The sequence below is a fragment of the Dipodomys spectabilis genome, unplaced genomic scaffold (assembly GCF_019054845.1).
Source record: "Dipodomys spectabilis isolate Male_0828 unplaced genomic scaffold, ASM1905484v1 ptg000089l, whole genome shotgun sequence".
Taxonomy (NCBI): Eukaryota; Metazoa; Chordata; class Mammalia; order Rodentia; family Heteromyidae; genus Dipodomys; species Dipodomys spectabilis.
Window position 1 is genome coordinate 11470740 of NW_024870766.1, and position 14818 is coordinate 11485557.

A 14818-nucleotide genomic window follows, 5' to 3' on the forward strand; every position below is an offset into this window, starting at 1 on the left:
TCAGCCTCCCAAGTAACTAAAGATTACAGATTTGAGCCACCAGTGCCTAGCTTAGAAAAAAATAATAATCTTATATTGTACATAATATTTTACTCTCCTCTGTATTCTAAAAACCTTTACTCATGTGAAACTCTCTTCATAATATAATAGAAACAGTCCTCTGAACCTGCTTCTATGGGTAGAAGCTTCCCACAGACAATGACTGAATCCCTAATCATTTCTGATTCTTTTCATTCTTTACTGCCTTGGTTGGTGTCTGGCAAGTCATAGTAAAGCCCAAGGAGCAGAGTATATTCATTCCTGATGGTCTCTGACTTGAATGAGTTTCTCAGAGATAGGGTTGTTTATGTGGAGCCAATGCTAGCCCTAACTGAAAGACTGTGTCTCTGGGTTGCATGTGTAGACTGCTCAGGTAGGTAGTGCAGAAGAAAGTTCTGTCATAAGCCAAGAAAGCAAAATATAGTCAGTTAGGTAGGTAATAAAAAGAGCATTGAATTTCTCATTACAGTGTAGTCTGTGAAAAGATTCATGGAAATGTGCTTGCACTGACAGGGCACAAGATTACAGTCAAGAGATTGAGCCCATGAAATAGGTGTTTCAGCCTTTCTTCTGTTCTAACATGAGAGAATACAAAGAGTAGAGTTTTGGTTAAAGGTTCTGGCAGTTGGTAGGCCAAGACGAAATGGTAGCCCCTGGTGAGGGGCCATAACATAGTAAAAAAGCTGAAGAATGGGTTTGTCACATACAGCGGAAACTGAGGAAGACTGTGTTTCCCATCCTCCTGAGAATGAATTCAGTGTTAGGTGTTACAAGAAAGGCATTACTCCCTCCTAGTTACCTGATCATAATATATCTTTCTACCTCCTTCTTTTCCTTCCCTTTCTCTCCTCTTCTCCTCCTTCTTTCTCCTCTCTCTCTCCCTCCCCCCGTTTCTCTCCTCTCCTCCTCCTTCTTTCTCCTCTCTCTCTCCCTCTCTCTCTCTCTCTCTCTCCCCCTGTTTCTCTCCCCCCCTTCCCCTCTCTCCTCTTTCTCAGCAGTACCTCTTCCTTGGCCATACCCACAGATTTTTTTCTTTTGTAGTCATTTTTTGGGGATATGGTCCTTTGCTTTTGCCGAAGGTTGACCACAGACCTTGACTCATTTAGCCATACTTCCAGTATAGCTGGAATTATAAATATGAGCTACCATGCCTAGCTTTTTTGTACCTGAATTTCCTTGGAACTGCAATTCTGCCATCTCATTCTCCTGAGCACATAGAATTCAAAGCATATTCCACTGTGTGCCATCTGGTCTCCTCACCCCTTAGCAAGTGTGCATCCCAACCCCAGTACAGTGGCATTATCGTGAGTTTCAGAAGAGATAAGCCATCCTCAAACTATAGTAATAGAGAATCAAACTTTTCTTCTTTTAATAGTAAATTAATGAATTGCTGTATTCCTAGAGACATTCAGTCTTATCTTTATTTTCATTATAGTCTTTAAAAAGTTTTAGGGATGGCACTGGTGTTGTAAGCTCAAGGTCTAGCACTTGCAAAGCAAACACTCTACCACTTGTGATACACATTCACACCTTTTGCTTTAGTTATTTCTCATCTATGAGGTTGTGCTGTTTCTGGGTCAGGTTTGGATTATGTATATAAGCATGCTTGACTTATTCTTTGAGAGAGGGTCTTGCTAATTTTTCCTGAGCTGGCGTGAAACTGAGATTCTATTATCTTCATCTCCCAAGAAGCTGGGGTTAACTCTCTCTCATCATAGTTTTAGAATAAGATGTGAACTATACCAGTACCAGCTTTATCTTCTTTGGAGTTGTCATCATTCAAAGATGTTACTATTTAACTAAGCTATCACAAATATAGTAACTATGGCATTATTTTTTGACTATGAAATTAATTTTATTTTATATTTCACCAGAGACCTTTAAGTTAATATTAAATCATGAAGGACTAACATAGTCAGTAACAACTTTTTCTATACAAGTCATATCTTCTGCTCCAGAAGTTTTTGTTGTTGCTGAATCAATATATATATTATCCATATATATATTAATTTTCTAGACATGTCTCAGTTTGGACTTTGTAGGTCAAGCTCTCACATCTTTTTAGTCCTTATTTGGAATTTGTTGTTATAAGCCATTTTCCTATTCTACTGAAGAGCTGCATACGGATTTAAACTAATTTTTGTGTCCGTATGTCATACTGAGACTTGAACTCGGAGCCTCCTGATTGCTAAGCAGATAGTTCTACCATTTAAGTCCTGCCCCCAGCCCATTTTGCTTTAATTTAGTTTTGGAAAGGTCTCACTTTTATCCAAGGCTGGCTTCAGACTTCCATCCTTCCAAATCAGCTTCCCAAGTAGCTGAGAGATAGTCACACGCTCGATCCAAATTTAAATACTTTTAAGTGAGCTGAAGTAAATTTATTCAAAGGGAAATTAGTGAAAATTTCACATAGAACATAGTCCAGTGGCTGGGTGAGTGATCATTAACGTAGTCCTTTTTTAAAGGAAACTTTTTATAATACTTCTAAAGTTAGATTGCACTTAGTTTGCCTGAACAAACTAAGTATTTGCCTGAACAAACTAAGTATAGTTAATTAAATTAGTGGTACAGTTAATTAAGTTAACGGTAGTTAATGAAATTAAACAGATAGCCACATAATGTACATATGAAAGAAATAAGTTTAACTAAAAATTAAGGACCCGTGTTGGATAATTTACAGTGCCAAGTATAGAAAAATTTCAGACAAATTCCTAATCTTTTAAGGCATGTCTGATTCTGCTCTCACCTTTGTAAAGAGAGAATACCAAAAATTAATATATGAAAGAAATTTATTTAAATTTAAACTGTCCTAGATGGTTTAAAACTTGAGTCTTATCCAAAGACATGAATTTCTTAAACAGTTTTATTAGAAAGAAAAAAATAACTTTATCGGTTTAGAAAGTATTTATTACATAAGAGAAAAAAATATGAGTTAATTACATTACTGACCTAATTTGTATGTAATTAAGTTGCTTTTGAAAATAATAGTAGTCATTTCAGAAAATGTTATTTAGAAAATGTAATTTTTAGAAAATGTAATTATTAGAAAATGTGATTTAGATATATCAGTAAGTTATACTGATATATGGGAGTAAAATGACATTAAAGAAGTATGAAGGAATAATAAATAAACCTAAGGTTGGAATTAAGATGGATTGGAGCAGAGAAAATACTATTATGTTGAATTTCCATGTAATTACTACAAAAGCTAGTAAGTGACTGAAAAATCCTGAAAAAAAGAAATGCATATGAATTATAGGAGGCAGATAACAAGTTGAACTGTTTTATTTAGGTCTCTGTTTCTTTCTATCAATAGCTCACAGCACTATAAATGACACTCATGTCCCTGTGGAAACAACTGAATGCATTCAAGGTCAAGGAGAAGGTTACAGGGGAACTGTCAGTACCATTTGGAATGGCATTCCTTGTCAGCGTTGGGACTCCCAGTATCCACATGAGCACGATGTAACTCCTGAAAATTTCAAGTGCAAGTGAGTACGTTTAGAGATATGCTATACAGTCTTCTGCCATACCACCCTGAACGTGCCCAATCTCGTCTGATCTCGGGAGATATGCTATACATTTCAGGGGGTTTGAGGGAGATGAGATTATGATCATTTATCCTGAACTCAGCATTCAATAATTCAATCAATGATTACCAAACATGTTTCAAACAAGTGCCTTCTCATATTTTTGTGTTACCTTGAGGAAGATATTTCCCCACTTTTTTACCTTGTTCCAGGTAACCTTTTGAATGGATGTCTTAAAGATCTGTGAACAAAATTATTTTTCACAGTTGTTTTTCAGTTTTTCAGTTGTTTGAGGACTGAAAAATGAGAAGTAAAGCAATTGTTGCAAGTGGCCCACAGTACCCACTGTACAGCTGTTTCTGGCCTACTCCTGGCAGCTTTTCACCACTCGCCTTTTCGTTGGACAGACACAGCCTCAGTGCCATGTGTTTTTAAATTGTCCACCTTGTTAGAAGGCACATGAAATGATTACATTTGGAATTTATAACACACATGTCATTCATAGTGGCTTTGCTGAAATAGCACCTATAAATAACATATATTGGTTTTATGTAATTGGCTTTTAATAAAAATAGCCTAAACATGGTGGAGTAGAGAGCTCTGTGCAGTATTGGCCTGTCCTATGCAAAAGAAGAGGTGGTGAGGGTGATTGGTGTGTTTTAGCTATTTCAGTGATTTGTTTGATCTGTGTGTTTTAGCTATTTCAGACATTTGATCTGTGTGTTTTAGCTATTTCAGTGATTTTGTTTGTTCCCATAATAAATAGTCACATGCTAAACAGTTTTTATGTTTTTATAATGACTAAACTTAGACTTATCATTCTGGTTTTGTTTCTCTCAGTTCCTTCAAGGAAATGTCTTTTTTATTCCTATCCCATGTGTTCACAGCTCAGAACCAAATGAATATCAAAGAGTAAGTAGGAGGAAAGAGTAGTTAAAAAGGGATTAAAGAAGACAGAATTGATAAACTTTTTAAAAATTATATGTAGTGGGGATCGATCCCCGAGCCTTGCATTTGTTAAACAGGTAGTCTACCACTTGATTCAGGTCCCCAGCTCTGTTGCTCCTATGTAATAATTAGTAATTCCCAACTTAGAAATTCTGTATGTAGAAATATACAGTTTATTCTATCAGAGAAAGGGATTTAATTTATCAGCTTTTCTATTGAAACATAATTATCACAAGTTTAACTATTACATGTTATTGGACTATAAGATGTTCTTTCTAGCTGAGCACCGGGGCCTCACACCTGTAATCCCAGCTACTCAGGAAGCTGAGATCTGAGGATCATGGTTCAAAGCCAACCTGGGCAAGAAAGTCTGTGAGACTCTTATCTCCAATAAACCACTCAGAAAACCAAAAGTGGTGCTGTGGCTCAAGTGGTAGAGCACTCCCCTTGAGCTGAAGAGCTGAGGGACAGTGTCCCAGAGTTCAAACCCCACGGCTGACAAAAAAGAAAAAGGTCTTTTTAAATTTCTTATTTTTTCCCAAAATGCCAAACATAATTGCCCCCAGTGTGGATTATTACAATATGTCAAGATTTTTTTCAGAATATAGATTTACTATGTATCATTGTTTCTTGTCAACAGAAAAAAGTTCTAATTAAATGATGTCTTTGGTTCTATTAAACATTGTTTGCCCCAACACTGAGACATTTTCAAATGATAACTACTGAAACCTTACAAGCAACAATACTTCCTATGTTGATTGTGTCCCTTTACTTTCTTCTTCCCTATTTTAGGCTAATAAAGCAGTCTCAAATTAAGACTTTCACCAGCTTTCCAAATCCATTTACTTATCTTGCCTTAGCTGGATAGTGTTAACACACATTTTAGACGAGAATACAAATTTCAAATAGAAGTAGATATTGGTTTAAAGGAAATAAAAGTTTCATTCATCTTTTTCAGTTTCTACATTTATAAGGATTCTAAAGGTTTAGATATGTTATATTATATGAACATTTCCTTTAAGTGGATTTAATTATTGTATCAGTTTGTGTTAATACTCGTTTTGACAAGAAAAATGCTACTTCTTGTTTTTAACTAAGTACCAAACCTTTCCTTAGAAACTTCTACATTTTATTTGATGTTAACCTTATATTGAGATAGAAAACCACTAAAACCCTCTTAGAGAATATCAACACAGACTTTTCTCCTACAAGTAGTGCATTTCTAATTAAAATACTGATAAAGAATGTACATATACTACATTAATAACTTGTTCTGAGGCTGGATGTCTTTACTAGAATTAAGCCTGAACTTTACAGAAATATGAATAATAATCTCTGATGAATTTTCAAATCTCAGAAAGATCTGCATTGTATTCAAAAGAAATCTATTCAGCAAATTAAATATAAAAAAGATAATATAGAATTAAGGAAGAAGCAGCTGGTATGCTTTGGGTAAGAAATATTTGAATAATACAAACTTCCATTTTGAATGAGAGTGGTTAAAGAGATAGTAACTTCTACTCTGCTGTGAGAGGTATAAGTAGTTAGTGAGATAATAGCTTTTGTCATGCTGTGAGAGGTACATGTCATTTCCCTCTTATACATGACTCATGAAAATGTAATAAATAGCAGACTATTTTTAAAAATTTTTATTTTCTTGCAAAGACACTGTACAGAGGGGTTACATTTACATGAGTAAGGTACACTTCTCACTGAACATTGTTACCCACTCCATTGTTGTTCTCTCATTATTGCTTCCTTCCCCCATTTTCCACTCCCTATGAAGATGTAAAGTTCATTTCCAGCATAGTGTCCTGTGAGTGTCATGGCTGCAACAGGTCATCTTTTGTACTTCTCTCAGCATTTTGTTATTTCCTCTCCCTTCCCCCAATCAGATAAATGCATATACAAGATAGAGGATGAACAACAGAGATTGCCATGGATAAACCAATGAAAAAAGAAAAATGAAATATAATAAGAAGAAAGAACTAGATATAGTACATGGAGATAGCAAGGTTGACAACTGAAAAAAAAATGACATGTTGTGTCCAGGTCTTGAAGTTCATTTCAATTGGCATTATTTTGTATGGTCATATGTTCATCACTCTTGATCTATTATGCTTCTCTGTCAGGACTACCTAGGCATATACTAATTATTACAAATGAGGGAAACTATAGAGCCTGTATTTCCTTGGGTCTGGCTTACTTCACTAAATATGATTTTTTCCAAGTCTTTCCATTTCCTTACAAAAGGGCAGTGTCATTCTTTCTGATGGAAGCATAGAATTCCATTGTGTAAATATACCACATTTTCTTGATCCATACATCTACACTGGGGCATCTGGGTTGGTTCCATGTCTTAGCTATGGTAAATAGTGCTGCAATGAACATAGTTGTGCTGGTAGCTTTAGTATGGCCTTGTTTGTGATCATTTGGGTAAATGCCCAGGAGTGGGATTGTTGGATCATAAGGAAGTTCTATGTTTAGTCTTTTGAAGAACCTCTATACTCCCTTCTGGAGTGGTTGAACCAGTTTACATTCTCACCAACAGTGCAATAGTGTTTCTTTTTGGCCACATACCCACCAGCATCTGTTATTATTATTATTTCTTTTTCCAGGGCTGAGGACAGAACCCAGGGCCTTGCACGCGCCGGGTGGGCGCCCTTCCGCTGGGCTAAACCCCCAGCCCCTATTATTTGTTTCCTTGATAATGGTCATAATAACTGGGGTTAGGTGGAATTTCAATGTGGTTATGGTTTGCATTTCGTTTATGGCCAGTGACACTGAGCATTTCTTAATGTGTCTGTTGACCATTCTTATTTCCCTTACAGAGAAGTCTCTTTAATTCTTTAGCCCACTTATTAATGGGGAGGTTGTTTATCTGGGGATTTGTTATTGGATGGGGTTAATTTTTGAGTTCTAGGTATATTTTTGTGTTGTTGATATAAAACCCTTGTCTAGTGAAGATCTCCCAAATCTGTGGGTTATTTATCTTGCTGTGTCCTTTTCCATGCAGAAGCTCTGCAGTTTAATGAAATCCCATTTATCCATACTTTCTTTGATTTGTTGTGTTTCTAAATCTTTATTTAGGAAGTGTTGAGCTGTGCTGAGGAGCCCTTACTGTAATATTTTCAGGGTCTCATCCTTTACCTTGAGGTCTTTGATCCATTTGGAATTGATTTTAGTGCAGGGTGATATATAAGGATCTAATTTTTCTCCATGTGTGTAGTTAATTGTGCCAGCACCATTTGTTGAAGAGACTATCTTTCTTCCATCTTATAATTTTGGCTGCCTTATCGAAGATTAGGTGCAGGCCACTGTTTCAAAATGGCAGCAGTTGGGAGTCCTATCGTTGAGAATGAGTGAAAAAAATGTAATGGTATACATGCACACACTCCAGGATTCTACAAGTGTCCTAGCACTGACTTCATCAGTGAGGTATCTTCGGTCATTCACATTAACCTGTTTATTTCTAACAGGGACCTAAGAGAAAATTATTGCAGAAATCCAGATGGCGCTGAGTCACCCTGGTGTTTTACAACTGACCCAAACATCCGAGTTGGCTACTGCTCCCAAATTCCAAAATGTGACGTGTCCAGTGGACAAGGTAATAGTTGACATTTTGCATTGTATGGAGATGACTAAATTCAGGAGAAATGCCTACTGGAAGGATCTTCTTCCTCCTCCCCCCCCCCCTCCCCCTTCTCCTCTCCCTCCTCCTCCTCCTTCCCCCCGCCCCCCTCCTCCTCCTCTTCCTGTCATGGGGCCTGAACTCTGGGTCTGGGCACTGTCCCTCAGCTCTTCAGCTCAAGGTTAGCACTCTACCATTGAGCCACAGCGCCACTTCCACCTTTTTTTGGCTTATGTGGTGCTGAGGAATCGAACATAGGACCTCACGCACTTTACTACCGAGTCACCTTTCCAGCCCTTCTTCTTTTTTTTAACCAGCAAAAGCTCTACTTCTTATTATGCTCTTCTAGCTAGTTAGCGAGTAAGATCTTTGTTTGATTAGATTTCAAAAAATGTTTATTCACTCAATACTTATATATTTATATTTTTCTTACTTATCTGAGTGTCAGGAACAATTCTTGGATGTATACCAGTAGTGACAAGTAAATCTTCTGACACCAGAAAACTACTTTTCAGCAGACAGTGAACTTTCAAAATAAAAATGGCCGTGGGTGATTATCTAAATTTTTGCTAAATGCTAGAAGGAAAACTAGTCCTGAGGTAGAGATGGTAGATGTTACTATTGTCTATTTTATAATCAAGAAAGAAGGTACCATTAAGGAGAAATGGAGTAGCACTTGCCATGGGCAGATTATGTAAAGAACATCTTAGACAGGAAACCACAGATGCTAATGAGCTGTGATGAGAGAATGCTTGAACATTGTCATTCTGAAAAGCTAGCTCTAACTTCAAAGTTCCATTTCATAGATTTCTTCCACTTAACACTTGCTCTAGGGCCAGTTGGTAAAATCTACTATGAAAACACAGTTGTAAAGAGAAGAGGGATGAATCCCTTTTCAGTCAATTTCACTCTTCTTGACAGCTTATAAAGGTCATTCGGAAATAAAGTTGAAACCCATAATTAAGGGACATTTGTTGCCAGCTGACTCTGTTGCACCCTTGTCTCATTCATTTGAACAATTGCTTGTATTTGTGGGAGGTAGGAAGAAATGAACATTTATAATAAGGAAAGCCTTGACAAATTACTGCAATTTGAGACAATTAACTCTATCAGATATTACTATATTGCATAAAGAGTTTTTGATTAAGAGCATAGTTCTGGCATATGAAGAAATAGAACAGGACACAACCACTGGAGATAAACCCGACGGCATACATATATTGTTTAAAGAGTAGTAGTAACACATACTACTGGATGAAATATTATTTTTAAGAAATATATGATGAATGGGTAAAGTCACTGTCAAAAAATAAAAATTATAAAAGCAAATCCATTCCTCATACTGTACTCAAAAATAAACTCTAAATGAATAAAATAACAGAATGAGAAAATGGAAACCTGATAGATTTTGGTGCATTAATGCTAGCACCTGAATATACAGTGACAACAGGATGCTAAAGCACACATAGAGAACATTTTATTATAGTATAATCTGTAACAGGGAAAAAAGACATGTATGCTGGAACAGCCATACTATGGAGAACTTAAAACTTGGAAAAAATGAGTAAAAAATGATAAAACTCCTCATGAAGTGTAATAGGGTGATTTTCAGGAATACAGGTTTTTTTTAAAGAATGAAGGTGCAAACATGTATGCATTTTATAGTACTAGAAATATATAATGGAATTACTCTTAGTATGAATATGGAATATTTCCATCAAAATATAAATTTCTATCACCATAAGAAATTTGTACATTTATATTAAATGTACATATACCTATGTATGGGTGTGTATATATATTAGTTGAACTTTGACAAAAGCATAAACAGGTGGAGGTATGGCTCAAGCCTACCTTGAATTGGGCTTAAACAATGAAGCGCTGAGTTCAAGCCCTGAACTACCAAACACTGTAAAGAAAAGAATCTCACCAGACCTATGAACCAAATCAAATGAAATTACTTACTAGTCATAATGTCTAGGAAGGAGAAAAGGAGTTACTTAAGACACACAACTGAAAAAATGACAATACAAAAGAAGATAGTATTGTCAGAGGAAAATGTTTTAATTGGTATTTTTCTCAAATATGCAAGCATTGGACTTTATAAGTTTATGTTTTCTGAAAATAATTTGCCAATTCTACCATGTATTTTTATATTTTTGCAAAACTTCCTTACACATTCCTTATAGTGCCATTAGAAATGTGATCAATGAAGACAATCCCACAATTGAGTATTCTTTTTAATGCTTCTTTTTAACTATATTATCTGATTACCGGACAAGCAAATTATTAATTCAATATTTTTATTAAGAGTTGTAACCTATTATTTGCCATAATCACAAAAGCTAATATAAAATTAGTGACGTTATATTTCAATGAATTTCATTGTAGAGTAAAGATAAATTTATGTACATTTGTCAGTATCAATTGAAAGTAAAACTCATATGGTTTATTCACATAAAAATCAGTAGTGTTGAGGTGGGAAGTTGGATCAGTGGTAGAGTGCTTGCCTTGCATGCATGAGGGCCTGGGTTCGATTCCTCAGCACCACATAAGCAGAAAAAGCCAGAAGTTACACTATGGCTCAAGTGGTAAAGCGCTAGCCTTGAGCTGAAGAGCTGAGGGACAGTGCCCAGGCCCAGAGTTCAGGCCGCACAACCGACAAAAAAATAAATAAATAAATAAATAAATTAGTAGTGTTCAATAGTCAGTTTTAAATGGTAATGTTTAAAATTATGAAAATATTTACATTTTATACAATTTATGCTTTCAGAATTATGATATTTGGTTCCATATCTCCTTATTGAGAATAGTGTCACCTCTATCAATGTTCAGTAGTACACAATTTGCTCAGTTAAAAAGGGCTAACAAAATCTCATGGTACATGACAAGACACACAGCAGTCAGTCTGAAGTAGCCAAATGAACATTGTGAGCATCAGAACAAGTAACAGAGACATATTCTTTAAGTACAAAGAGTTTTCCTTTCCTATTATTTAAGCAAGGGATCAAATGCCTCAGCCATGACATCAGGTGTCACTGCCAGGGGCTGAAAAGGACAAAACAGGACCGGGAACATAATCCTGTCAAGGACCTTTACTCAATTTCATCCTTAAGTAAACAGACAAACTGAACTTGAAGAACATTTGTAGAACAGCAGTTTGGGTTGACTTAGGATGTTAACATCACCCATTGCAAAAAATGAGATGTACAAATCGTTACGTCGAAAAACGAAGTTTACAGCTTTGGCGGGGAAGAGCAGAGATTGGAGAGATTGGGGGGTGGGGGAGGGGGGGAATGGGAAGGGATGGGAAGGGGAAACAAAGGAGTAGGCAACAATGCTTGATAAGAAATGTACTCATTATCTTGCCCATGTAAATGTAACTCCTCTGTATGGTATTTTCACAATTAAAAAAAATTAAAATAAAAAATGGAAAAAAAAAAGATAAAAGTACCCAGGCCCCAGAGGCTCATGCCAGTAATCCTAGCTACTCAGGAGGCTGAGACTTGAGGATCACAGTTCAAAGACACCCTGGGCAGGAAAGTCCATGAAACTCTTATCTCCAATAAACCACTCTGAAAGCAGGAAGTGGTACTGTGACTCAAGTGGTGGAATGCTAGCCTTGAGCTGAACAGCTGAGGGACAGTGCCCAGACCCAGAATTCAAGCCAAATGACTGACAAACAAACAAACAAAAGAAGATAAAACTAATGTGACTAATACATTAGTTGCACTGCAGTCATTTTGTAACTTTATTGTGCAATGAAAATTTTCAGAAGAAAATGTTGAAATGCTAAGCAATATATCCATTATACAAGAAATCCTCATTTCTTTGATGCAGTTAAGGGTCATTCATTGAAATTTTTGTTAGATATTATTTGTAAGATTTCAATTTGCATGACCATTGTAATGAAATGGAAATTTGGAGGAAATTAAGATAATTTAATCTGAAATATGTAAGACACTTTATACATTTCTGGTGGTTTATGTTTTCCTGTCTGTAAGAAGTGGTGTTTTATTTTCTACAATATTTAGTCAACGTATTTGTGGTTTTTATACTTAGATTGTTACCGTGGAAATGGAAAAAATTACATGGGAAATTTATCCAAAACAAGATCTGGACTAACCTGTTCAATGTGGGATAAGAACATGGAAGACTTACACCGGTGTGTACATTTCTTTCTCATAATCAAATGTAAAGATAACAGCATTAACATAGATCCAGACACATTCATTCATGGGTAATTCCTTTCCATTATCACTATAGGATGGTAAACACAAAAATGATTATTCTGCATAACTCAGAACATAGAGTCTGCATGTATCAATTTTAAATACATAATATAATACATTAACATTATATATCATATTTGTAATCATATATTAATATAACTATATAGTATATCTTATACGAAATTATATGTTATATACTATATATAATTATATATTAATATAATAATATGTAATATAAATATATAATTCAATGGAACACATGTGTGTCAAAATGCTACTTGTGCTCTGAACCTGGAGAATGTAAACACAAGATGGGTGGAAATGTATTTGTTACCAAAGAAAATATGGTCACAATGAAAAATAAAACCCACTGTGTGACTTAATAAAACAGTGAATAATTTAGTGGGACATGTAGTGTTTTAAACACTATGTTAAGAGATTATCAAGTGATCATAATTAATAGTAATCCTGAGAGAAAGATCAACAAATAGTCACTTTCCTATACATACCTTAAACATCTACTGAACTATTAAAACTTGTAAACGAGTGTTCTTGAATAACTAACAAAAACAGGTAAAAGTGAGTTCAATTATCTAGCTACAATCATCCATCTTATTTTCATCAAAATTTAATAAACTCAGGTGATTGTGTTTTGGTAAACATAAGATGGATGATTTATAATTATTACATTAATGTATATAATTGAAGAAAAAGCTTGATATATTACAGAATTTTATTAAAATATTAAATTTCAGAGAATTTTTATATTATATTGGAAATATATTCACAAAGAAGGTAACATCTATATGGTCATAGAAATAGTGCTAGTGTATAAAAAGTTTTTGAAATATGACATATAATTGTGATTACAAATAGATTTTTAATAAACTCAGAATTTATATGCTAGAATAAAAGAAAAATACATTATAGGTATCATTGGGTCCCTGCAATATAATTGTTTTACATGTTATGGCATTTGACCACCAGCCACTAAATGGAAGCTATTTCCATATGTGAATAAGGATTTATGGGCTCAGAGAAGCTGAATCACTTTGCTTTAGTTTTATTTTTATTTTAAAGGTTTGATATGCTTCCAAGTTGCGTTTAATAGTGGATGAGTCAGTTAAGTAATTTATGTCACAAATGAATATTAATTGTTCTAAAGTTCTATTCTCCCCTTAGAAAGCAACTCACACTGCTGTCCGTGATTTCACCTGGGAGGCTTGAAAGTGTGGAGATGATAGGGTTTATACCACAGAAACAAGCAACACCTACAAATAGAAACTCCCCTGCTCGGTTGTTAAACAGATACTAAACATGAACAAGACTGAACATTTGACAGGATGCCACCAGAATATTTGATATATTTATTCGGGAATTCTCAGTGGTTAATAACCATTCTTAATTAACTGACTTTAGGCTAAATTTTTGCAAATAATTAAAAATTCATTTGGAGAAAGTTTATAGGGAATTGATGGGTGATTAAGTTGCTTAGCATCTTGTCTGATTAAGAACATTTTATGCAAGAAGGAAGGAGAGCATTATGATTTAAAACACTGACTCTGGAAACTATACGTTCCAAACCCATTTTTTCATGAGTGTGTGCGTATAAATGTGTGTGCTGGATCTGGGGATAGAATTCAAAGTTTTGTGCTCTCCCTTGGCTTGCTTGCTTACTGCTGATGTCCTACCACTTGATTCATGTCTCTAATCTGGCATTTGCTGATTAATTGGAGATAGAGTCTTAAACACTTTTCTGCCTGAGCTGGTTTTGAACAGAGATCCTTAGGTCTTAGCTGCTTGGCTTGCTAGGATTATAGGCATGAGCCACCAGTGCCATGTGACCTTAGAATACTTAATTGTCCTGTTGATTTCTTCAAATGTAATAAATACAGAATATTCTTAAAGCCTGTCTGACAAGATTGACCTAAATTTTTGTTATCGGTAAAGACTTAGCAGGATCTATCATGTAATAAGCCTGCTGCTGTTTCTGCTTCAGAAAATAAAGCTGGGTCAGGAAAGAAAATCCATGTTTTCATATCCAAGCCCTTTCTAATTAAAGTCATAGGTCCATAGTCAAGAATGGAAGTAACTAGTAGGGCAAAATGAATGCCATTATAGTTTTTACAACAGTTGTGGGCACATAGAATTTGACTTTATTAATGTTATTGAAGCAAGAGAAAATATTGGTCTTACAAAAATAACCATGGTCTTATAATAAAAATACAGACTTTTTGCTTTTCTTTTGAAATGAATTTTTATTTACACATTAGAAAAAATTTAAATATTATTCGATTATCTGCAAAAAAACATGTAGTAACCTTATGACCCATGATATTTCTAAAACTTAGTTATTTTATTGTCATTTTACTATTAATTTGTAGTGTGCTTGCTTTCTTCTTCTTTGTGAAAGAGTATGATGGTGGTGTTTACATGTG

At 35.1% G+C, this 14818-nt stretch overlaps 1 protein-coding gene across 2 annotated transcripts in view; it reads left to right on the forward strand.

The window, feature by feature from the left end:
• Positions 1-14818, forward strand: part of Hgf (hepatocyte growth factor) — a 71499-nt gene that overhangs the window by 35891 nt on the left and 20790 nt on the right. For both annotated transcript variants that reach the window (XM_042684763.1, XM_042684764.1), the window contains exons 8-10: positions 3356-3530; positions 7997-8124; positions 12211-12313. In XM_042684763.1, the coding sequence (XP_042540697.1) occupies positions 3356-3530; positions 7997-8124; positions 12211-12313 (406 nt within the window). The remainder of the gene's footprint in view (positions 1-3355; positions 3531-7996; positions 8125-12210; positions 12314-14818) is intronic.